The 23,868-nt window shown below is 40.9% G+C and overlaps 5 protein-coding genes across 9 annotated transcripts in view; 2 read left to right on the forward strand and 3 right to left on the reverse strand.

The window, feature by feature from the left end:
- The window catches only part of LOC135347803 (uncharacterized), a gene marked incomplete in the record, with an annotated part of 825,189 nt that overhangs the window by 422,811 nt on the left and 378,510 nt on the right, over nt 1–23,868 (reverse strand).
- Nucleotides 38–11,752, forward strand: LOC135347883 (uncharacterized). 3 transcript variants are annotated; one of them, XM_064545996.1, is made up of 9 exons: nt 38–196; nt 4,198–4,285; nt 4,612–4,772; nt 5,195–5,313; nt 6,077–6,178; nt 6,675–6,815; nt 7,491–8,528; nt 8,697–8,923; nt 10,529–11,600. In XM_064545996.1, exons 1-7 carry the CDS (start codon nt 71–73, stop codon nt 7,516–7,518), a joined length of 765 nt encoding a protein of 254 aa, XP_064402066.1. In that variant the 5' UTR covers nt 38–70; the 3' UTR covers nt 7,519–8,528; nt 8,697–8,923; nt 10,529–11,600. The 3 variants fall into 3 exon arrangements, with proteins under 3 accessions (XP_064402066.1, XP_064402065.1, XP_064402064.1); XM_064545995.1 differs by having other exon boundaries at nt 6,675–8,528; XM_064545994.1 differs by lacking the exons at nt 38–196; nt 4,198–4,285; nt 4,612–4,772; ... (1 more) ...; nt 6,077–6,178; nt 6,675–6,815 and having other exon boundaries at nt 7,887–8,528; nt 10,529–11,752.
- LOC135347860 (heat shock 70 kDa protein 12A-like) lies at nt 11,978–16,034 on the reverse strand. The gene is made up of 3 exons (XM_064545963.1): nt 15,522–16,034; nt 15,146–15,367; nt 11,978–13,417 (listed from the first exon to the last, which is right to left on the reverse strand). Exons 1-3 carry the CDS (start codon nt 15,900–15,902, stop codon nt 12,068–12,070), a joined length of 1,953 nt encoding a protein of 650 aa, XP_064402033.1. The 5' UTR covers nt 15,903–16,034; the 3' UTR covers nt 11,978–12,067.
- LOC135347932 (uncharacterized) lies at nt 16,065–22,145 on the forward strand. Of its 3 annotated transcripts, none has more exons than XM_064546068.1 (5): nt 16,065–16,243; nt 17,238–17,430; nt 17,575–17,760; nt 17,960–18,600; nt 21,830–22,145. In XM_064546068.1, exons 1-4 carry the CDS (start codon nt 16,134–16,136, stop codon nt 18,596–18,598), a joined length of 1,128 nt encoding a protein of 375 aa, XP_064402138.1. In that variant the 5' UTR covers nt 16,065–16,133; the 3' UTR covers nt 18,599–18,600; nt 21,830–22,145. The 3 variants fall into 3 exon arrangements, with proteins under 3 accessions (XP_064402138.1, XP_064402140.1, XP_064402141.1); XM_064546070.1 differs by lacking the exon at nt 21,830–22,145 and adding an exon at nt 19,233–21,704; XM_064546071.1 differs by lacking the exon at nt 17,960–18,600 and having other exon boundaries at nt 21,830–21,922.
- Nucleotides 21,997–23,373, reverse strand: LOC135347981 (uncharacterized). The gene is made up of 3 exons (XM_064546156.1): nt 23,175–23,373; nt 22,900–23,118; nt 21,997–22,109 (listed from the first exon to the last, which is right to left on the reverse strand). The coding sequence occupies exons 1-3, from the start codon at nt 23,344–23,346 to the stop codon at nt 22,012–22,014; spliced, it is 489 nt and encodes a 162-aa protein (XP_064402226.1). The 5' UTR covers nt 23,347–23,373; the 3' UTR covers nt 21,997–22,011.

Below are 23,868 nucleotides of genomic sequence, written 5' to 3' on the forward strand. Positions count from 1 at the left end.
TGTAGGATAATGATGATTTTATTTGCTAAACCACACCCAAAACGTCATATCCGGCCGTAATACACGTATAATGAAAACCTTGTTAATATGTTTGGCTCAGCCGCTGGATCCAAAAGAACGGCGGCTGATTCATGAGACTAGTTTGGGACAGCCAGCACTGGCCGGTAACCGGAATAGCGAGTGGCCGTACTTCAGGGTGAGTTTTGTGCAGTAAACATATACCATATATGTATATGCTTGATCAGGAGCCGCGGCTACTAAATGTTTCATTTTGCTGCTACAATTCAAGAGAGGCTTACTGTTCTAGAGCGGCGTTTATTAGCTCCAGATAATTTATCAAAAGTTGCTTTCACCTGCATAAAACTTGAACTCTGCCATGAGAAAGTCTTTGTGAAGCACTAACAAGCTGCTACTTGTAGCTACTACATGCTAGTAATAATTTTTTTGGCTGCCACGTGCAGAAATGCTAGAGTCAAGTTTACTGAGGCTACTATTAAATTTTGAGAGCGGCTACTAAATGTTTCATTTTGCTAGCAAGGGAGGCTACTATTTGAGTGCGGCTTTTATACAAGAGCGGCCTCTGATCGAGCATAATACCTATCCCAATATGAATTGAATTATGCACCACGGGTGCTGACATGATGCCTCGGTGGGGTATGGGAGGTGATCACCGCCAAAATTAGCAGTAAAAAAATGATGCTGTTTAAAATGATGCTCTTTTTTTACAGAAGGTTTTAAAAAAATGGTGCTGTTTTAAAATGATGCTGTTTTTTTACAGAGGATTTTAAAAAAATGGTGCTGTTTTTTTTTTTTACAGGGGTGTGTTTTAAAAAATGGTGCTGTTTAGGTGGATTTTTTCAGAGAAGTGCAATTTTTGGAGAGGTGCGTTTTTATGAGGTGCCATTTTGTCCAACTCCTCTTTTCATCTAGATGGTCACATGACACATGATTTTGCTCTCTCTTTCGACAAAGTTGAGTATGAGTTCATGGTCAAGACAAGCACTGAACAGAGTGATTTCTGAAATGCAAGTTCTGCAAGATGGCAGGTTGTTATCTAGGGATGTGCTAGAGTCATGCCTTCTGACTTTAGAGTTGGTGTGTAGGGAATTTGTCACACAGAGCAGTATAGGTAAACACATTGATGGAAACCACAAGCAGAACTTGCATTTCAGAAATCACTCTGTTCAGTGCTTGTCTTGACCATGAACTCATTACTCAACTTTGTCGAAAGAGAGAGCAAAATCATGTGTCATGTGACCAAATCATGTGACCATCTAGATGAAAATGATTGGGAGGAGTTGGACAAAATGGCACCTCATAAAAACGCACCTCTCCAAAAATTGCACCTCTGAAAAAATCCACCTAAACAGCACAATTTTTTAAAACACACCTCGTAAAAAAAAAACAGCACCATTTTTTTAAAACCCTCTGTAAAAAAAAACAGCATCATTTTAAAACAGCACCATTTTTTTTAAACCCTCTGTAAAAAAAACGGCATCATTTTAAAACAGCATCATTTTTTTAAAACCCTCTGTAAAAAAACAGCATCATTTTTTTACTGCTAATTTTGGCGGTGATCACCTCCCATAGTGGGGATGTGTCAAAGCTACGCCAGGGAAACTTAAAGAGTGGGAAATGATCGAGATTGTTGCTAAAAACGACGAAAGTACAAAGTCTATGGCTACTGCATCTGTAGAGCCTTGCAGCTCAGCGCAGCCTCTATTCTCACTCTTGCAGCTACCAATAGCTAGCGTTCTAGTGCAGAGCTAACTACTAAGTAGAGTAGCAACACTCTGTGGAGAAGTTTTGCTACACTCTTCTGAAAGGCATTCCAAGTAAGCAATATACTACAGTGGAACCTCCATTAACGACCACCTCCAAAGAACCACACACTATATAACGGCCAAGAGCTCAGGTCCGGATTGAAACTACAATGACTTCAATGTAAATGAAAGCACCGCAGGTGCTGATGCCTCGGTGGAGATGCCAAGCTATATAACATGAAGCTACTAATAGCTTTTGTACTGATGAACATTTTTGCTTTTGCTGCTGCAAACTCAAAGAGTGGGTAATGATCGACCATGATTGTTGTTAAAAACGATCAATGCCAAAAGTTCAAGTCTAAAATTAATGGATGCCATCAACAGAGCCTTGCAGCTCTCTTCCTCACTCTTGCAGCTACCAATAGCTAGCGTTCTAGTGCAGAGCTAACTACTAAGTAGAGTAGTAACACTCGGTAAACAAGTTTGGCTACGTGCTCTTCTGAAAAGGCTGCAATGGCATTCCAAGTAAGCAAAACTAGGCATAACTCGAGAACGAAGCATTATTTTGCAAATCCACACAAATACCAAGCCAAGAAAACATGACTAGAAGCCTATAGAAACTCTTACTTGCACTTCATTGATCCTTGAGCAGCTGTAGCGGTCTACACACACAGACACACAAACACACTACCGTATACCTCGCTTGCGCATGCGCACCGAGGCATAATCAACCTCTCAGGAGCGACCACCTCTCTACTCCGTATAACGAGCAGCTTTCTAGTCCCTAACTAGCTTTAGCAATGGCAAATAACTATGGAGGGCCATTTGGGTCAAAAATAAGGGAATATAAACTCATGTCAACACACGGCTAAAAGACACGCTCAGGCAACACACGCTCAGAAGACGCGCTCAGGCAACACGCGCTCAAAAGACGCGCTCAGGCAACGTGCCCAGGAAACGCGCTCAGGCAACACACGCTCAGAAGACGCGCTCAGAAGACGTGCTCAGGCAACACGCGCTCAGGCAACACACGCTCAGAAGACGCGCTCAAAAGACGTGCCCAGGCAACGCGCTCAGGCAACACACGCTCAAAATACGCGCTCAGGCAACACGCTCTGGAAATACGCTCAGCCAGCACACGTTCAGGAGACTCGCTCAGGCAACACAGATTCGGAGTATCTTGACCTTTGTACCGGTTATTTTTCACCTTTGTACTGTGTACTGTGTACTATATGGAGTAGAGAAAATCGTGTAAAAATCTCAAAGACACAAGAACTGAACACGTGCACACATTATAGAACTATAGCTACACAAAACAATGAGGTAATCATTAGCAGATTTGACCATTGCACTTGAACATTTTACTCTAAATAAAGCCCTTGCACTTTAACCTTTTGCTCTAAATGAAGTGTATTACTTGAGCGTGTGTTACTTGAGCATGTGTTCCCTGAGCGTGTTTTCTAACCGTGTATTGTCTGAGCGCGTTGCCTGAGCACGTCTTCTGAGCGCGTTGCCTGAGCACGTCTTCTGAGCGCGTTGCCTGAGCACGTCTTCTGAGCGCGTTGCCTGAGCGCGTCTTCTGAGCGTGTGTTGCCTGAGCGCGTTTCCTGGGCACGTCTTTTGAGCACGTATTTTGATCGCGTCTTCTGAGCGTGTGTTGCCTGAGCGCGTTGCCTGAGCACGTCTTCTGAGCGCGTCTTCTGAGCATGTGTTGCCTGAGCGCGTTGCCTGAGCGCGTCTTTTAGCCGTGTGTTGACATGAGTTTATATTCCCTTATTTTTGACCCAAATGGCCCTCCATAAATAACCTCCCAGAACGGACAGCCACACCCAGAATTAGCAGAAAATTATTGCTGAGATAGCATTATTTTGCACAATCGTGAAAACCTGGCTGTAGCTTGTCTCTACAGCCTTTTCAAAGCTTGTATGAGCTAAAGAAGCAGTTAGCAAAGCCCCAAGATTCATTTGCAGCAAGAAATTACTCATAGAAAATACATAGCTGGCAATCGAAACCTCCCAAGGAAGACCACCTCTCTATAACGGCCAAATGGCTGTTCCCCAATGGTGTCCGTTTTATGGAGGTTCCACTGTAGGCATAACTCGAAAACGAAGCATTATTTTGCAAATCCACATGACTAGAAGCCTGTAGAAGCTTTTACTCATTGATCCTCTACACAGACAGACACACAAACACGCTACAGTATACCTCGCTTGCACATGCGCACTGAGGCATAACAAGTGAAGAATCGCCAACTGTAATATAAAGGCGAGGCACCTAGGTTCAAATGAATAGTACAAAACAACCCCTAAAACAGACATGACTTTGTTCTCCAACTGGGTTCCATGCATTCTTTCCAGAGCCTATACATTGTTACCTTCAATTGTCAATTGCCCAAATCAATTCGGCAATGGTGCTTTTCTGGTGTTCAATACAGGTGTACTATGATCATAGTAGGATAGTGCACTCTGATCACACCTCACGACAAAAGCAGTATCAGTCAAGATCTCCTGGAGATGAAGCAGGTATTGTAACTCCATTGTCACATACAATGTAACTTTCAGTTGTTGTACCTTTACCTTATATGGTGGTTTCCTGGTTCCCTGACATAACTCAGACTTGATGTCTGGGTATTTGTCCTTATGAATTAGGGAAACCTCTCGTAACAGTCACCTAGCTCTGACTAAAGGCCAGACCACCCAGGTTCCAAAAATGATCTTTTTGCACTTGTACACTCTTCATAAATAAGTACATGTAACAACCAAAACTTTGGTATAATGAGGGTTACACTTAATCAAATCTTGGCTATCTCCATATCCTACATACATAATATACAATATACATCCTACAGGTAGACTATGCTCCATGGCTATTGAGGTGGTGTGTGGGTCGAAAGCCATTCGAGCTGAGGTCAAGAGCAGAGTGGTGTCAGTACAGGCCAGCAAAACAGAGACCCACAAGAAAACCTCTGATGCTATCTCCAGGAATATGCAGGAGGCCAAATCTATGTTTGTGTGTGTGTGTTAAATTCCACAATTAGCATAGTAGTTCCACAAAATCCTAGTGTGCAAGTGGTATAACAAGGGCGTATGAAGGAAAAGAGGGCATGCAACAGCTTGCGAGCAAAAACTGAAGTGGGCAGTGGAAAAAACATTTGCTCGCATGTAGGGTTGATAGTCCGTTGTATGTCCTCTTCTCCTTTATATCACTTGTTGTACCCTATTTCCACACATAGTACTAGCACAATTTATTTACTAGCACGCAGTAGAGCCCCTTTAATCTGGCCTATCACAGTTGTCCTTTTTCAGGGGTGGCCGTTCGGCAACTGTAAATTCCTCAGCAGTCCGTTCGCCATGATTGTTTTAACAATTTATTCAACATACTTTATAAAGCTTGAGTAATTCATTAACTACATCTGTTCAAATACTGTACAGAGAGACATGATATTGGAGAGAGGTCAAGTGCGTCTGGCCCAAAACTCTACACTCCACCAACAACACGGAGAGGAGATTGCCCTCGGCATTGCACTGGGACCAGTCTCAGACAAGCACTGGTAAACCCATAATAATTATAGTTATTGGGCATCAATCTAGTGGTTGTGTATTACGATTATTAGACGGGTCAGCCATGATTTCACTAGTCTCCTTAGATATACCATTAAACTGTAGAGTACCTCATTTTGGGGCTTTTCCCAATGTGTAGGGTTTCTATATTCTCACTTTCCCTAGTGTACATGTATCCATTCAGCTTATAGCACTTATAGCAGTGGATTAACTGGCTTCCACTAGGTCATAATTATTGAGGTTGCCTTAGGAGTGCACTCTTGTGTATCCTAGCTCAGATGGTCCATTTCCTGAATGACCCCATTACCATGTGTGTACACTGGAGTGGCACACCCATGCACAGTTGGTATCATGAGACCCTCTCTTAGCTATTCCCTTGGCTTTTTTCAGTCTTTAGGGAATTAGATATGATTATAATTTTGTATGTATTGGGCAATGAAAGTGCTTATTGTTGTTTATTCAGATTGGTTGCTGTGGTATCCATGTTCTATGATAAAAATTCCAGCACCAAAATTAGATAACAAATCTTTTTACCCTGTTACATCATTCTGGTACGTAGCTTTATTTGTTTATTTATAGATGTGTGTAATGCATGCACTTGCACATGCTTATCCTTTTATCTTTGATACGTGTACAGTACTACTTATAATACGGTGTACACTGCACCCCCCTTATAATTTTGGTGCATGAACTTATAAACACCATTCTCCAGAATACACGTCCATATACATGTATCACCCTGCTCCCCTGCAGGTCAGTGTCTGAGAAGGTGGAGCGACCACTCTCCCAGATGAGACCAGGCTCTGCCGCCGAGGAGAGAGAGAACTTCAGACAAACAAAACGAAAGCTCACAAGGTCAGCATGAGCCATGCTATGTTTGGGAGTGCATTACAATCATTGTGTGTAGTCACATGTCATCGGCTGGTCAGCCACTAATTGAGACAGTGATGTAGTGGCACTGTACTGTACATTTGTAACTGACAGGTACACATATACACTGGGGCTCACCATTAATAGCTGTAACTGACATGTACACTGGGGATCACCATTGATAGCTGTAACTGACATGTACACTGGGGCTCACCATTGATAGCTGTAACTGACATGTACACTGGGGCTCACCATTGATAGCTGTAACTGACATGTACACTGGGGCTCACCATTGATAGCTGTAACACTGGGGTTCACCATTGATAGCTAGCTGTAACAAAATTAAAAGTGCTATAATTATACATGTAGCATAGGACAGTGAGGTTGAAGCGGATGCCACAAACATACTAGTTCTTTACTAGAGTGATCACAATAGACAAAATAATTTCACTGATTCGAGTATTGTCTACTCCATGCACAGACAATTGTCTGCATCAAGTGAGCGAGCCTCTCTGGTGAACTCCACTGACAAGAGACTGGCCAATCAGCTGAGAGAGGGCTCACAGAGTGTCTTCCTTGACTCTCAGACCCTCAGAGTTAGGAGAATGTCCCTCGATAACAGGTGCAATAATTATGCTTGCTGTATTATGTGGATGTATGCATTATTATATTAGTCTCAAAGCTGTACAATCATGTGTAGGTTGCTACTGTACAAGTATTGACACTTGTTTTGTTCCACAAGAATTCAAAGCATATTATTTTAATGGTGCTCATCCAGATGAGGTTGGTCACATTTCAACGGAGGAATGTGCGTGCACGGAGAAAAAAGAAAAGATATACGGAAACTTACAGAGAAAGCATGAAAAGTAGCTATCCTAGCTAAAGCCAGAAGGCTGCAAACGATACTAGTAGCAGATGATGCTAATAATACCCAGTCACACTAAAAAGTGAGTAGCATAGTCGTACCGAAGCAATGAGCCAGAAACTAAGTTAATCACAAACTTCCAGCTTGATTCTTTGACTCCTGTCTTAATGTAGCAGGTATGGCAATGATAGGCTTACACTAGCTACTACGATTCATAAACTAACAGGAGATGTAATACAAGAGAGATAACATAAGATAAATGCTCAGGAATGCAAAACGAGACAAAAGTGCTGACTCAGCGGATTGAACACGGTTGGAGGTAAATTCGAGGCCAAACATGGTTTGCATAACACTTTTCGCCGCGGTTAAATCGTGACCAACCTCCTCTGGTGCTCATCCATGTTTATATAATTGCTGTTTCTAAAATTGCAGGTTTGGTGCAGTGACCTCTTTGGCTTGACTGTGAACATTCTTACAAACTTGGTGTATATTTACATATCAACTGGCTTATAGTTCTGTGTTGCATATACTTTGTGTCATTGTGTACATTTATGTATTTTATCAAGAGTTTATAATTATAATTATAATAGAGCATGAACTCTTGATTTTATCCTTTATGAGAGTCTATGTTATAGGCTGGTTCATGAGACTATATGTTTCTGTCGCTGAATCTGTTGACAGCTAGCCTAGTTGCGTTTGGTATCTGTGATGGTTACTGGACCTAACCTTAACCCTATCAATATGAGGAAGGAAGTGCATGATCGATGACATCATTCTGTTTTACAGTATAAATTGAGATGTATCAGTCAATGGTTGATTCAGTTCATATGCATACATGCATGTACAAGCTTAAAAAAGTGTTCTAAAATTGAGTCAGCAAAAACGTAAAAGCAATTTGGCTTGGAATGTCAAAGGTCATAATTTTATTAGTGAAAGTTCAAACAAGGGAAATTCCTTATTTGTAGCTGTGTATTAGATCTAGTACATTTTAGCGTTTGTTTTTGGTGTTCATTTTAATACAAGATACAAGTAGCTAGCTAAGCTCGCAGTTTACTGTCTAGATCTATTGGTGTGTCAGCAAGTCCTTTCCAGGAACTTACAATGGACGAACACGACGGTGCTTTACCGCTGAATGTTGAATACAGAGCCTTTCAGCAAATGTGCGGCACTTTGCACATTGGTATTCAAGCTGGTCTGTCGGATGTTGTCAATGAAGTATTCGCTAAAGGACTCATCTGTTCATCCACTAAGAGTGTAGCTGATAATGCAAGCATTGGAGAACCTTCTCGAGCATCTACACTGCTGAACTCGATGCTGCATAGGACCAAAATATGTCCGAAGACATTTACCTTGTTTGCAGAAGCACTGGACTCCATACCCTCATTTCAGTATCTTTCGACTGACATGAGGAGTAATTTGACTGCACTCGAAGAACAAGAAGCCAAAAGAAGGAGGGAATTGCAACAAGAGGTGAGTGTACGTTGAAAAAATAGAGCCAGTTTACATGTTTCAAAGCCGAACGTGCTACATACAATGACAAAACTACCCAAAGTACGTTATTGATATACTAGCTAGTTCCTTCGTTTATATATCTACAACGGTGGCTTTTATTCACTCTGCCATAATTATACTATACAGACTGAGAAACAAGAGCGTAAGAGGCAAGAATTACAGCTGCTTCGAATCGTGCAGAAGCCCAAGTGCTCAGAGCCAGTGCATGTGGTAGCACCAGACTCCTACACCTCTCCCAGTGGTAGCACCGTACGTAGGATTGACATACCACACCCCCAATCTCCCATAGTTCATGACTCAATGAAAAAATTCAACCACCAGAACTCAACACCTGGACTTGACCCTAATTCAAGGTGGGTACACTATAGTACTAGGTATACGCACACGCATGAATAGCCTCGCGCAGAGTTATATCTAAGTACTACTTTTTAAGTTTTAGTAGAAAGAAGGAGAGTAGCCTCGATTCCAGGCCGCATTAAAATACGGCCTGGTACCTATTGCAGGGGTGATAGTGCGCATGCGCTTCAAATTACCCAGAATATGGGTAATCGTACTACGAACGTAAAACCTTAGTAAATTACACAGGAAATTAGTCCGTTTACTAAGAATATGTTCCGTAATACTTTATCTCTATGACTGAGCTCTGTAAAGCTGTGGCTTATGCCGTCTATTGTGTTGGTCTAGAAGGCTTGAACACTAGTTTTAAGACAGAAGAGGCTCTCATCTACGTCTAGGATGGTCCTATAGCCGGGTTGTCTTCGCAAGTAGCAGTTTGAAGCACCATACACTTCCCATAGCCTGTACAGATCCAAGGTAAGACATCCTGACCATACAACCGTCATAGAGGTAGATGAGAGCCTCTTCTGGCTTCAGACTAGTGTGAAAGCCTTCTGGAACAACGCAATAGAGAGCTAAGCTGATGTACAAAGATAGAAAATAGATGAGAGAAAGAAAAAGGGGATTCCCCAGATTTTGGAGAATAAACTAACGCATGCGCACTATCACCCCTGCAATAGGTACCAGGCTGTATTTTAATCGGCCTGGAATCGAGGCTAGAAGGAGAGTAAACTTGCTAGAGAGTATAGAGAATAAGTTATGGAATAGCAATCATAGAATCAGAACTCTTTCCATGAGTAGTAGTGTGGTTGTTGGTCATGTGAGACTCTTATATAGCTACAGGATCTATATGGCTATACAGCCGGCCTATATGGCTAGCTTTTCCGGCTAGATGTATATAGCTTTATTCTTCGTGTATGCGTGTATCTAATGTATGCCAATAGTAGATCAGTTAGGAGGTAATAAAGATTAACCGAATGTAGCCACACCCAATTCCGCATTCTGAAGCGTGACATCAAGAGTTCACTTATCAAGAGTTCACTAGTGAACTCTTGGTGACATACATACATACATATATACATACAAAAGTTTTCTGAGATAAGATGCAGTATTAGTTGTAAGGCGCTCGGCAATTATATACAACAGTAAGTGTTGTAACTATTTTTTACCTGAACACCCGTGTATAGCGCACATACCTTACCTTATAAGGAATATGTGATACGAGAGCATTCAGCTAATTGTATGGGTGCATGCATGTTTAAAGGAAGTGGTAACTTTCAGTTAGGATGTTTTAATTCAACAGTTATCAAGAAAGGGCTGACCGTAGAAACTGGATTATTAGCGCTTACACGATTATAAGCGTATCTTTATTTTAAGCGTGGTTGAGGTTTTAATTCAGTTCATGCATGGGATATTCTTTTTTGTGGCTACGTGTACTACAGGTAAAGGTGATCATTCGTGGCTAAAATATTCATGCTCAGAAATTCAACAAGAAAATGTTGCCCCCCCCCCCTGAAATTACCGCTATACGGTACTCGCGAGTGATTAAAATTAATATTCATATAATTATATAGCATTTAGTGTTTCCCCCCAAAATATGCAATTTTCTCGTTACTCTGCAGTGTTGTCTCAACTCCGACTGCCAAAACGGTCCGACTGACTCCTGACACTACTACCAGACCAGAACTGGGCTATGTGGTAGCTGTGGCCGTTGAGAGTCCCGGCCGTGCTGTTATCACTGGTCAGAAAGCAGCGTTGGTATATCCTACTGCAAGCTACCCGATGCCTACACGAGCTAGTATCCATGGGGGGACAGCAACAGCAATGATGATGCCAGCCCCTTCCCCTTCACATTCGGCACCGTTCACAGTACAGCATAGCTTTTCCGACAAGCAACTACCTCTTCTATCAAGTTCAGCACCTTCAAAGATACCTCTCTCCGATATAGCCATCCTTCGATATCCTAGTACCTTGTGTGTAGAACCATACACTAAACAAGATGGCGAAACAACTTTAGAAGTTCCTACTGCTTCTGTTATTCCTCCTACTCCAAGCAGTCCCAAACCTTCAATTGATGCTCGCATACAACAACAATCAGATTTTGACGATTCAGACGATTCAGGATTAAATCTTAAAATTGGAGAAACTATGAGGTCATTGTCAATTGAAAGTTCGAGTAGTTCTTGCTCTCATGATTTTCATTCTTTGGAATCTGATTCTGAGGAGGTTGTTCAGGAGTCTGACAGTACACACGATGGCACAAGCGGCAAAAAACTGCACCGCTCGGTATCTTGTGAAAAATGCTTGAAAAAGATGTTACGCAAGAGAAAGGAAGAGATCGACGAAATGGAAATTGAGAAAAGTCGTGTTCAACTTGATTACGATCTACTACAGGCAGCTTGTAAGAGTAAAATCGATAAACTTTATAAAGACTCTTCAGCGTTACAAAATGAAGTTTATGAATTAACTATAACTCTTCAACACTATGGAACTGAAAATAATGAATTACATCAACGTAACAGCAATCTTTTGGCGACAAATACTGCCCTTAAAGATGAGAACTGTCAATTAAAAGATGATCTGAAAGGAGTAAAAGCTGATGCGTATGATATGACTGTTGCTCTGAGGAGTGAGAGGTCAAAGTCTCACCGCTGTCCCACTTGTGAGTCTGAATTTACATACCGTTATATATAATTACTGATCCTGTATATATAATGTGTGTAGATCTGTAATGTATAATAAATCTGTTTTAATTTTTTTATAATTTATATGATCACGACATAATTATATTGAATTCTTTTGTGAAATTAAACACACTTTGCACAAAATAATAAAAGTTGGCGATAACAAACAATCATGCAACATGATCAAAAGTACCGTATAGCGGGTAATTTTCGGGGACAAAATATTCGTGGTTGAATAGTTTAGTCATTTCGTGGTTGCTGCTTGCACTGCAGGCAAAGGTAGGCAAGGTCGCTTCATTTGTGGGTAAAATATTTGTCGTCATGCAGACCTTCAACCACGAATATTTTGCCCCACGAAAATTACCCGCTATACGGTAATTGAAGAAATCAAGAGATCATTATAATATTAATTCGTGCATAATTTATGGTGCTTGATGAACAAAGATGACGTGCTGTGTGTGAGAATTATGTAGACAACTAAATATGAGATGTCAGAAAATCAATAACAGTTTTGACCTGCAATCGCGACGTCTTTTCGAATCCCACAACTTTAATTTCAGTATGGCTAAAATCAAACGTGAATTCCACCTCTCTCTTTTGCCCATTGTCAGCGCACGGCGGTAAGTCCACCATCAGTTCTCCAATTTTCACTGCTCCTCCGCTGTCATCGCCATCTGTGTACCATATCTCCCGAGCATTTTCTAGAGAACTGAATATTTCAATGTGTACGTTCATTTGATCAGAACTGACTGGAACGCTAGTGCATAAGTACACGTAATCAGGGTTTATGACTTCACCGATTTCTATGATAGTTTGGAAGAGATTTTCACATAACGCTCTACCATTCGAGTCAGTTAATTTCCGTCGAGCATCATGAATGAAATTATCGAAAGGCCTGATAACAGATTTTCCATACGTTGCATCAGCTCGTCGAGCTTGTATAAATGATGGGTTAAAGTGGAACAAAGCTGCTCCTTCTACGACTGCCAGCTCAGGATTTGGAGGGACTATTATCTGACACTGACCACTAAACGTTTCTTTAATTCTCATGTACAAGTACGGGCATCCTCCAAATCCACCAACCAAATAAATCACTTGAACAGCTTCTAACAAACGTCTCAAATGTTCGGACAGCAGCGTTATTATCCCCTTTACTACAGGTGTAAAGAATACCTTCATTTGAGACGCTGATATCCGAAGGCTTCTTCTTTCCAAAGTAACTTGCTCTTTGAGATCTTCGCTTAATGCAAGATTGTCGATAATTGCCTCCCGGTAAATCTCCAGAAAAGAAGGAGGAAGCCTTATCACAGTATCTCGTTGTGACGACTCATCTAGGCGACCAAACGTCTGTTTCTGTTCTTCAAAGCTTACGTTGACAATTTCGTCTAGCTCGCATTTATTCATTGCATTCATCTCTGGGTCAGTAGTCTTAACATACAACGAGAGCTCTGAGTCTCCAGTTAGCTTCTCGAGAAAACTCAAGAATTCTTGATTAACCCGAGTTCCACCACAGTAATTGCCAACCGGTTGATGCAATTCCTCCACGACAGGGTATACTTTGACTGATACAATTTTATGGGACGACACATCGACTGTGCCACCTCCGATATCTACAATCAGATAAGTGGAACCCAGAGTTTTCTTGCGTGGTGCTTCACAGTGAGGAGCCACAAGTCCTCTTCTGAGCATCTGATGACAGTACAGAGAGGCAGATTCAGGCTCCAGAGCTAGCAACAATTTTTCAGGTGAAGACTCCTGTGGAGGAGCTAGAGGCTGTGCTGATGTGACTTTGAGCCTCCCACAAGTTTCTTTAGAGCAGAGACCAGCCTGTAATAATGATACAATGGGTTCTTGAGTAAACAACGTTAATCCACAAAACAGAATCTTTCTAGCTAGCCAGCTACACTTAATTAATTCTTTATAACACGCAACCCTAGTAGCTGATTCATGCAGCCATATGCAATATTCATTCTCTGTCTCAAATACCGCGGAACAAAAACGTACATAGTATTCACGTGAAACCCATGCAACCACAAGTGGTTGACGACCCAACTACCCTCTGGGGTCATTTAGGCAAGACTTAATAGTGTAATTATTGCTTGTCCTACGTATTCACACAACCAATGTGAAATATAATTAAGCGAAAGGATTAAATAGAACTAGATGGGCCTGGCCCGTCCCCTCCAAAAAAGGGACCGGTAGGGTTTCATCTAGTGAAGGGGGGGGGGGGAAGGGTGAACCTCCCCCCCCCCCAAATATTGTAGAATAATAACATCATTATTCTACAACTTATATGTAACTATAGATCAACTGTAATGCACTAGCATATAAAAGGGGTTGTGGTCAACAAATGTAGGAGTGGCCAAACCTATTGCGATGTGCTTACACACGTCCAAACTCTCCCCTAATCCTAGATGAAACCCTGACTGGTCTTCGAGCTTATAATTATCTCTCACAGATCTGTTTGTTATTATTGGGGCGAGCGAAGCGAGTCCCTTAGTTAGTCATGAACGTGGTCCGGGTGGTGTATGTATGTATGTAGTGGGCCGGCAGGCCGGCATGGACCAGCATACGATATTTGCTTTTGTGACTCGTGATCCTTTACCAATTTCTACGTGAGTCAACTGATAACTTTAGCTTGATAAAAATATGAATAGCGACAAAACTAGCGATAAGGAGGGAGCGGGAGCGACAGGCAAGATCCCCAGAAACAGCTAAAAAGAGGGAAAGGAGGCTTGCTAGACCCAGAGAAAGATACAGGGCACACAGGAAGTGAAGGTAACTAACTCAAACGGTTCTGTAAAAAAATGTTGTGTAGAAAGTGCACAAGCCAGCAGAAAACAGCGTACTTACTGTGGGTTTTGCCTATAGACTTCAGGGCACCAGACTATTAAGTGGCCAAACATTATTAAACGTTCATTACACTTACAGAGACTCCAGAGGCCACACAGGCACGCTTGGAAGCAACACATGCAGGCAGAGGCATACAGAGTGAATCCCGATATGCCTCTATTCGAACAATCTGCTGTTCAATCCAAGATGCTGTTTATATCTGCAGTCATGCCAATAATGTCCATCTTATAGATTACCATTTGGACAATATGAATACGCAGGCCATGTCATCAACCTGCCACAAGATGTGGTGTCATTTGCACAATATCTTTCAGCAAAGTTGGATGCGTCGCTTTCCCCATGGCGCTTGCGTCACCCTAGTAATTATGTGGTGTAGTTCCAAGAAGTTTGGTACGGTTGAACCGAAATTAACTCATTGAACTCTCACAGATTTGTTTGCTTATGATAGTTCATCAAGCATTCGTTCTTCTGAATTGAGTATAACTATATGAAATTGTTAATTTTGGCAGCGCCTTTAACCAGAGCTTAGCTTGCTGCAGCGAAGGGGAGGAGCTAGGACGCCAAAAAAAGGACCTAGGGCCATGCAATCTGATTGGTCTTGCAATGCATTACTGCAGTAGAACGAATACTTGATAGGCTTGAAACCCGTCCCCCTTTTTGGGGGCCACGCTCATCTACAGATACACTGAGTTTTATAGTTACCTTGTATCCAGCCTCCCTCATTATCTGTTTGCCCTTGGCCCTCCAAATTGCAGGAACTGTGATGACCCAATCGAAATCAGAAGCTTGAAAGGAATGACCACTAGGCTGAAGATGGTCTTCAATAAATGTAAGCTTCAGGTGCTTCAGAATTTGAGCAATCACGTCAACCAAATAACACTGTTTGCCATTGGAAGCACACACCTGCATCTCACGGGAAATTTCCTGCATAATATCACAATAGCACTGGTGACTCAACATTAATAATTATAGTGGCAACAATTATCATGCGTGAACACAATACAATGCAGCATAGTAATACAACTTTCACCAGTGCCATCTTGCTTTTACATAAGATATTATAATCAGTAATACGTACCTGCTCGTGATTCAAATTCATCTTAATCTCCTCAAAATATAAATACTGTGAATACTCTATGTCTAGGAGGTTTCCAAACAGTCTTCTGGCGTCATGACCAAATGCAAGCACATGACCTTCGGGGTTGAACAAAATTGCCGTGGGAACTCGGAGAAACGTCCCGTTTAGTGGTAGTTTGGGAACACCTGTTTTCATAATGTTTGTAGTGTCGTTTTCAGTGATGTATGCGAGAGAACAATTCTTTGTACCGAAATCAATGGCTGCAATATTTTTGGATGGGCTGAATGTCCTGGATCCCTTTCGAATAATTTTCTTTGCTCTTTGCACTCCATTTTGTTCCACTTTTACTTCAGAACTAGCAATCCACTTGGACAAACTCATGATGAACAGCAGCAGTCAACAAGTACGTACGTAAGTACAGATGAACTGGTGAAGCAAATTACAGATTTGACTAATACATAGTCGAGTCACAGTCCACTATGGTCCACTGGGTCAAATGCTGAATAATGCAATATGCAATGTGGGTGGACTAGACACATCACATGGTCTATTTGAGGTTGCAAGGTTTGCAGAAATTTTCATACCAATTCTGATTTCTCAACAGTCTGTGACATGGCAGCAAGATTTTTGGACAATGAATGTGAGGGTGTGTCACTGCAAGAGCCTTGTGTGAATCCTTACTGTCAGAGAAAAATTAGACAACTTGAAGAAGAGCTTCACAGGTAGATCTACTCACTAGCTAGGTCTACCTAGTACCTAGGTATCAATGCTAGTCTGCATGGCCACACCCTCCACAACATTTTTGTGGGGTAGAAGACGATATCGTATGGGGGTACGGTATACCTGCACAATGCATATAAACACACTATTTTTGAATGTGGGTTTAGAGCCACTTGAGATGCATGTTTTACACACAGAATGACGTTCTTCTTTCGTACTTCTTTCACAATTCCCTTACGTGGTCTGTATGAGTGAGTTGCCTATACTTATTCATATCCTGATAACACACGTGACTCAGTGTTGATTGTATAATTATGGTTGTCTGCTTGCATTAGCTGATACATTAAAGATACCGTGTCAGACTCGACTAAAGTTGGATGTCAAAGTTGGATGTCATGCATCGTCACAAGGCTGTAATGGAATTATAAGTATAATTATAAGACACCTATTAAATACATAAGACACCTATTTATTATATAGGACACCTAGGATTCAATTTCCTTGTGAAAATGTGGGATTTTGACTCATTTGGCCCCCCCCGGCATGATATCAATGCTAGGTCTAAACTGTCACTTAATTGTGGTCTAGCAGTAAAGGTAATATATTATTATAGCGGTTAAGCTTGTACTTTAACAGGCTGCATTTTTACAACAAAGTGCATGCTATGTACGTATAGACTCTATGGTACAAGTACAAATTGAAGTGTTTAAGCCGTAAAAAATGATTGCCAAGTGTAGTGGGTGGTGGGAACATCAATGTTCACTAGGAAAATATCGTGGACTCTCGCTATTCCGGTTCTCTGAAGTACGGCTACATTGATATACCGGCCATTTCGCACTTATATACCACATGCATGGAGCACATTAGAAACCACACATAATTTTAAGACTTTGTGTGCTGAAGACTTTGTGTGTCGGAAAATTGTATCTATATATAAGGGTGCCGATCAATAGAGTTTGGCAATTACATATACAGAGCTATTTACTTTGCATGCAGGGTGAAGAGCGTGGGATACGACATGCTCAAACAGAGGGGTGGCTGGCAGGTGCTCGGCAAAACTCCATCAGACAGCAGCCTGGACTTCAACAACCTCTTTGACCATGAAGTAGAAGATCTCTCCAAGAGTCTCACAGATGATGTTGGCATGAATGAAGACAAAGCTCGATTGCTGGCTTGCAATGAGTTTCAGGTCGGTGACGGTTTAATATTAGTTTTCCTGCTCAATCCTAATCCGTTACAAAATCTCACTTTATAAGTTTTCTGCACTGAAAAGCCTCTCCTTGCCCGCCCTAGAAAGCACAGTTGGCAGATACTAATAATTCTTTTGTTGCAGAGAATTTACGGTTCGCTGAAGAGTACCATATTTAAAAAGCTGGTTGAAACGTTACACAAAGTGTTTATGATTGGCTCTGGGGAAGAGAGTGAAGAACAGTCTTACGACATATGCCGAGCGTATGGACTTCTGCTGAATGCATCGGCTGTAACTGCAAAACTCCTGCACGAGGAAATATCAACACAGGTGCGTTCACACTGCATATTGTGATTAGAAGTGCCTGCATGCTTAGTGCTACATACATCTGTGCACAGGTATTCATTCATGCATGCACATTCATCGTAATTTGATCGCAGCGAAAATTCTGGTAATGCTATCAAATTGATATACGGGTTCGTATTATGGATGAATGGAATTCACGAAGCTAAAATGTGTTTGTTTGCAGACAACTACGTCCTTGTTGAATGAACACAAGTCACTTTCAGTGTCAGCAACGAAAACGTTTGCCACTAAATCAGCACAACTCTCATGGGACTTGTTGACCACTATCCCTCCGTTGCTTTCCATCACACCACCTACTTCTTACTTCAGGGAATGGCACGAGAAAGAACTAGCCCCAACATGGAATAAAGAACTCGTCAACTACGATCTTGTGTACTATAGACCTGTTCTTTTCATGAGTTGTGAGGGAATGGTGGCAAGGAAAGGATGGGTTGGTAACACCGAAGCAAGCAATCACAGCCCCAATGACCTAACAACAGATGGTCCAAATATTACTGCTCAGAATTGTTCGTTCTTATCAGTTGAACGTCATGACTACAAAACATACTTTCAATCGAGTGCTTCCCATCACGACATTCCTCACCCAGTACCACATCACATTATGAGGTTCCCAGCTGCAAGGTCAAGAACGTCCGTTAGGGCTGATGAGTCCGATAGAGGATCACAATTTATAAACGAAATTGATCAAGAAACTACATCCAAGTTTTATCCTCAAACTATGGGCGTTGATACCTCAGGCTCGAGTTCTGTGAGAAGTCAAAAGTGCTTGGAAAATTGGAGTGTCACGAAATCGTTAATGTGAACGTGAGTGTTGTATATACTTGATTTACATATCTATAGTATATATTTTAATTTATTGGTCACTCGTGTGCATACTGAAGATCAATCATTTGAATTATGAAATAACGTGATTCTCAGTTTGATTATCGGTCTCTTCAACTCATCACCTAGTTGAGCATCTCTATAGCCGATATTCTAATACAAGGTTTACAAACTCTTATCTATTATCCTGATTTAAATTATAGCATAATTATTATCAAGTTTGTACAGTAGAACCTTGATTATCCGGGCCTCCATTATCCGGAACCTCGATTGCATTCGGCTTAGCAATTTTCAATTCAGAAAATGTGTGTGTCTCTTAAATGCGCATGCGCATTGGAGTTGTTACTATGGAGACAGGCCTGCGTATCTTCTGCGCATGCATGCGCAGACAACCATGTGGCACTGCATGTGTATCAATAAAGTGTGTGGATCAAGATGTGGTTTATCTATTCGATTATCCGGCATATTCGGTTATCCGGCCTGCCTCTAAAACCAAGGCGTCCGGATAATTGAGGTTATACTGTACTTATGCAAGGTTATACTGTACTAGCTTATGCAAGGTTAGAGTATAAAGGTGGCTATAATTAACACGGTCATGTCCACCCCCTATATAGTGCACTCAAGCAAGTACATGTGTGTGAACAGCATGCTCAGCCTGTCGGTCGACTCTATATAGGGCTTTCCTGTTAACCAAAGATGGTCCATTAGGTTCGGAATTGACCACAAAGTCATAATCACAACTCCTTTTTATAGACGGGTAACTTTCTACTTAACACCACATCCTGCCCTAGGGCATACCCAGATTGAAGTTTGTTGCATGCATGTCAGTGCTAGCTACTGCGTTGAATATCTAAACGAATAAAAACATTTGATTCAAAAAAATGAAGATAGATACCGTGCTATTTTGCATTTCATTAGCACTACTAACTACTAATGTACAGACAGCAGTCTCTGGTGAATACAATCTAGTTGTAGCTTCTAGCAATTCTTCTACACAGTGTCAACAATTGTGCTTTTGTCAAAATGATGTCTTTGATTGCAACTCCACTCACCCTACTGTGCTAACAAAGAAAGGAGAGAAGTTCGCACTAAGTGTTGCAGTTGTGGACCAAGTGGGCAAACCAGTCAATGCCACTATAATCACTTCACTCAAACTAGACCCTGGTGAGATTGGATCGCTTAAAGGAGGCCAGCAAAAGCGACAAGTAGACGACAGATGCACGGAGTTGGAGTACACAATTTACTCTAGTAATGACTATCGCGCTGTGATGGAGATTAATGCTGATAAGAGCACTTTCATGAAAGAAGTGAATGTTACGTTTCTTCCGTTTACGTGTCCAATCGGACTTGAACCACACTCCAGGGTTATTGATTACACATGTGTCTGTGATAAACAAATAAAACAATATGTCAGCAAATGCTCATTAGAAAACGGCACCTGGTCGATTGAAATGAACTCAGAGCTATTTTATAAGTGGATCAAGTACTCATATGCCAATATTACCAAATCATGGTTTCTCATAGCTGCATCATGTCCTTATGAATATTGTCAGAAACGTCCACTCAACATCAGTCTTGTTGGTTTAATTGAAACAGACGAGCAGTGTGCCTACAATAGGTCTGGAGTATTGTGTGGTGGGTGTCCTCAAGGACTTAGTCTTGTGTTTGGCAGCTCAAAATGTGTGCAATGCTCGAACTACTACCTTCTCTTGATTGTACCGTTTGCTCTGGCTGGTATTGTACTCGTGGCATTCATTCTTTTGACTAATATGACTGTTGCAACAGGGACTATCCATGGGCTCATCTTTTATGCGAACATTGTTGCAGTAAATCACACCTTTTTCTTTCCATTTAAAAATCCGAATTTTCTTACTGTGTTCATATCGTGGTTAAATCTTGACTTGGGAATTGAAACCTGTTTCTACGATGGAATGGACTCGTATGGAAAACTGATGCTCCAACTTGTGTTTCCAGTCTATATTTTTCTACTGATCCTTGCGTTTATGGTTTTGCATGATCGTTCCCAAAAAGTTGCTCGGATAATTGGTAAAATGAACCCTGAGGCAACACTTTACACGCACATACTTCTCTCCTATTCCAAATTAATTCGAATTATCATTGCAGCTTTACAGAATGCGAACTTTGCATATCCTGATGGTAGCCATAAGTTTGTCTGGTTTTACGATGGCAATGTGTCGTACTTTGCGTTTAGCCACATTCCACGATTCCTTGCAGCCTTTATCATCACTCTCTTTGCTGCTGTGTACATTGTAATGCTTTCTTGTGGGCAGGTATTTAGCCGTTACTCCAAATATAAGCTCTTCAAATGGACCACACACAAGTACTGTATTCACTTTATGAATGCACATCATGCTCCCCTCAATAATGACCATCGCTACTGGGTGGGACTGCTCCTGCTAGTAAAACTTGTTTATTTCCTACTCTCAACATTGTTCTATGCTAATATTGAGACTGTGGGAATATTTTCTGCTTGTTTGGCATTTATCATGCTACTTTTCAAGCTTTTGAACAGAGCATACATAAAAAGTTTTACTAACTACCTTGAGGCATTGTTTTTCATCAATTTATTAGTGATTTCCATTATAGTTGCAAATTCAAGGACTTTAATAAGCAAAGATAATCATTTCATTTTGGCTTATCTATCAATGTCTATCGTCTTTGTTTCGTTTATCGTTATGACGGTATTGCACACTTGTGGGAAGAGTTTGAGCAAAACCTATGCAACGATTCGAATGCAATTTGCTAATAGAATTTCGCAGCAAGAGGAAAGGGAACATCTTGTTGAAGACGTCAACAATGATACACCTGATGATCAGCTGAGAGAGCCGGCACTGGACATTCTGATTCCAGTACAGCCGGAAGACTACAACACACCTTCTCTACCGTCCCCTACGATACAAACCAGACAGATGACTACATTTGTCGATATTAGGTAGTTTAGTGAACATTATAATGTTTATAGCCAATAGACTTAAGCTATTTAGCTGTCTAGAATTTTAAATGGCAGATGTGGGCCTATAACAGATGTGTTTATCGCTGAATCCATTATCTATATGAGGTTATTATGCGGTTGAATTATGTTTCTGCATGCATGAAATAGATACTACTTGATCTGAGCAAAATAAATTCTGATAATGCTAGTCAGATTACACCTTTGTATGTTATGTACAATCATACGTTTGTACTATAGATCTGTTCTCTTTACGAGTTGTGGGGAAGGTGGCAAGGAAAGGATGGATTGGAAATACTTACTGCTAACAGGTTATGACCTACAGGTTCCCTTTATGAAATAGGTTCTAAGATGCATTTTAGGACAGCGGAATAATAATAGTTTTACAGATGTTAAATATCGTTCTTTTTTAACTGCTGTAGTTAGTCAGAGTCAACTTTTTCCAGGAAATCTTGTTTTGAAGCACCTTCTTCAAAGACTGCAACTAAATTGCGCCCTGATTTCACAGCAGCCATTGATCCTGGAAATTGTTGGAACGTATTTAAACATTGTACAAATTTGCATATTTGCAAATTGTACAAATTTGTACAAAATTTGTTCAGTACATTTTATGTACAAATTTGCATAACCTTAAAATTTGCAAATTGTACAAATTTGTACAAAATTTGTTCAGTACATTTTATGTACAAATTTGCATAACCTTAAAATTTGCAAATTGTACAAATTTGTACAAAATTTGTTCAGTACATTTTATGTACAAATTTGTACACTTCATGATAATTATGCATGGCTGTCTAATGATAAGTTATAATACTTATCGTTATAGTTATACATCAGCTTACCTAACCTTGATACAACTAGCTAACAGTCTCAAAAACTATTGTAAACGAATGAAATGATTGTGCATATAGCTTGTATATAGCCAGTGCTAAGCTTCTACCTCTATGCAACAACTTGTCCAAGCTGAGAGCCCCACCCTTTTTCCAGTCCTGTGTTTAAGCAAGTTTTAGCGAGCCCATGCATGCACCTATCATGCATGCCCTTGCCAACAAGTGCATGTCTATAATTATATAGACTGGTTATACCTTCTATTTGGCTATGTATAGATCTAGTATAAAATCAGTGTGCCCTCAAGGCAAGAGAGTTTAGGAATGCAGAGTCGCTATGATACAGAGGAAGTGCGGCCTAGTTGGAATCAAAGCTAATGAATACACTCCTGCATGTGAACTGCTTGTAATTGCCATGTAATAATCCTTATGATAATTATATAATTATATAGCTGTACACATTATACAGCTGTACACACTTACCACTTTCAGTAGCATCAAGGACTGTTTGTCCACTGTATGTGAACGTCTCCACGATACTTTCTGTCAATGTTTCGTCGTCTAAGCCATTGTGGCAAAACACGTTGTGGCGACATTTCTGGTGATCACGCAAGAGTTTGCCACTCTGTGACCAATGGCCGATGACGATTGCTTCTAAACAAGGAGTTAATCCTACTTTCCCATCACGGACACTCGGTGATTCTGAACATTTATAACACTGATTATTATCTTGTATATATAATTATACAAGTCCTTACCTGGTTTCGACTTGTCATAATGATAAGCAATTTCAGCTGAGTCAAAACATTTCATTAGACCAGTCTTGACCATCTCTGCCTGTTCAAGCTTGCAGAGTACAGCCACATGAAAGTATGACAATGCTGTATTTGTTGAGTTGAGTTGACGGCAAGTGTAAGCCATCTTTGACATGGCGTCTGGTGTTATATCCTGTTAATAGATAAATACTCTGTGATAATGATTATACATGTACAATTAAACACACCTTAGAGCAAACAGCAATGGTCAGACTAGCACCCGAGAACGCTGGGATCTGTGAATCCATCACACTTTGGCAGTAGGTTTTAAATGCATCTGGGGCTGAATGTCGAAAGTCGAGATGTGCAAACTTCTGTAATTTTGCCATTGTTGTACTCGTTGGGTACTTTTGCTGAGCCTCTCTCCAAGAACCAGTGTTGGTTAAACGAACAAATGATGCTTTGACAGCTTCGGAGCTTCGAAATGCTGTACACGAAGTCTTCAACTCCTTTAGGGAAACTTCTAGACATGTTATATCTTCGTCAAAATGTTGACCTGGAAGTCAGGCTTAAGATGGTGCAGCGGCTGAAGGAGGTGTTGTTTGAATTCTGGAGCGGCTGTTATTTGTTGTTTTTTAAGCTTCTGCTCTTTCAATGCTCCTTGTTCAAACATGTCCATTGTTGTTTGGACCAACTC

This window comes from Halichondria panicea, chromosome 14 (genome assembly GCF_963675165.1).
Source record: "Halichondria panicea chromosome 14, odHalPani1.1, whole genome shotgun sequence".
Taxonomy (NCBI): Eukaryota; Metazoa; Porifera; class Demospongiae; order Suberitida; family Halichondriidae; genus Halichondria; species Halichondria panicea.

Bases quoted from the DNA above. Each gene is read 5' to 3' on its own strand.
- LOC135347883 (XM_064545994.1), top strand. From the start codon at position 8,160: ATGGACGAACACGACGGTGCTTTACCGCTGAATGTTGAATACAGAGCC. The intron at 8,529-8,696 runs GTGAGTGTACGT...TATACTATACAG, and splicing joins GGAGGGAATTGCAACAAGAG to ACTGAGAAACAAGAGCGTAA. The intron at 8,924-10,528 runs GTGGGTACACTA...GTTACTCTGCAG, and splicing joins GGACTTGACCCTAATTCAAG to TGTTGTCTCAACTCCGACTG.
- LOC135347860 (XM_064545963.1), bottom strand. From the start codon at position 15,902: ATGAGTTTGTCCAAGTGGATTGCTAGTTCTGAAGTAAAAGTGGAACAA. The intron at 15,368-15,521 runs GTACGTATTACT...GATATTATGCAG, and splicing joins TGAATTTGAATCACGAGCAG to GAAATTTCCCGTGAGATGCA. The intron at 13,418-15,145 runs GTAACTATAAAA...TCATTATTACAG, and splicing joins TGAGGGAGGCTGGATACAAG to GCTGGTCTCTGCTCTAAAGA.
- LOC135347932 (XM_064546068.1), top strand. From the start codon at position 16,134: ATGGCAGCAAGATTTTTGGACAATGAATGTGAGGGTGTGTCACTGCAA. The intron at 16,244-17,237 runs GTAGATCTACTC...CTTTGCATGCAG, and splicing joins CTTGAAGAAGAGCTTCACAG to GGTGAAGAGCGTGGGATACG. The intron at 17,431-17,574 runs GTCGGTGACGGT...CTTTTGTTGCAG, and splicing joins TGGCTTGCAATGAGTTTCAG to AGAATTTACGGTTCGCTGAA.
- LOC135347981 (XM_064546156.1), bottom strand. From the start codon at position 23,346: ATGTCAAAGATGGCTTACACTTGCCGTCAACTCAACTCAACAAATACA. The intron at 23,119-23,174 runs GTAAGGACTTGT...ATAAATGTTCAG, and splicing joins TTATGACAAGTCGAAACCAG to AATCACCGAGTGTCCGTGAT. The intron at 22,110-22,899 runs GTAAGTGTGTAC...AACAATTTCCAG, and splicing joins CCTTGATGCTACTGAAAGTG to GATCAATGGCTGCTGTGAAA.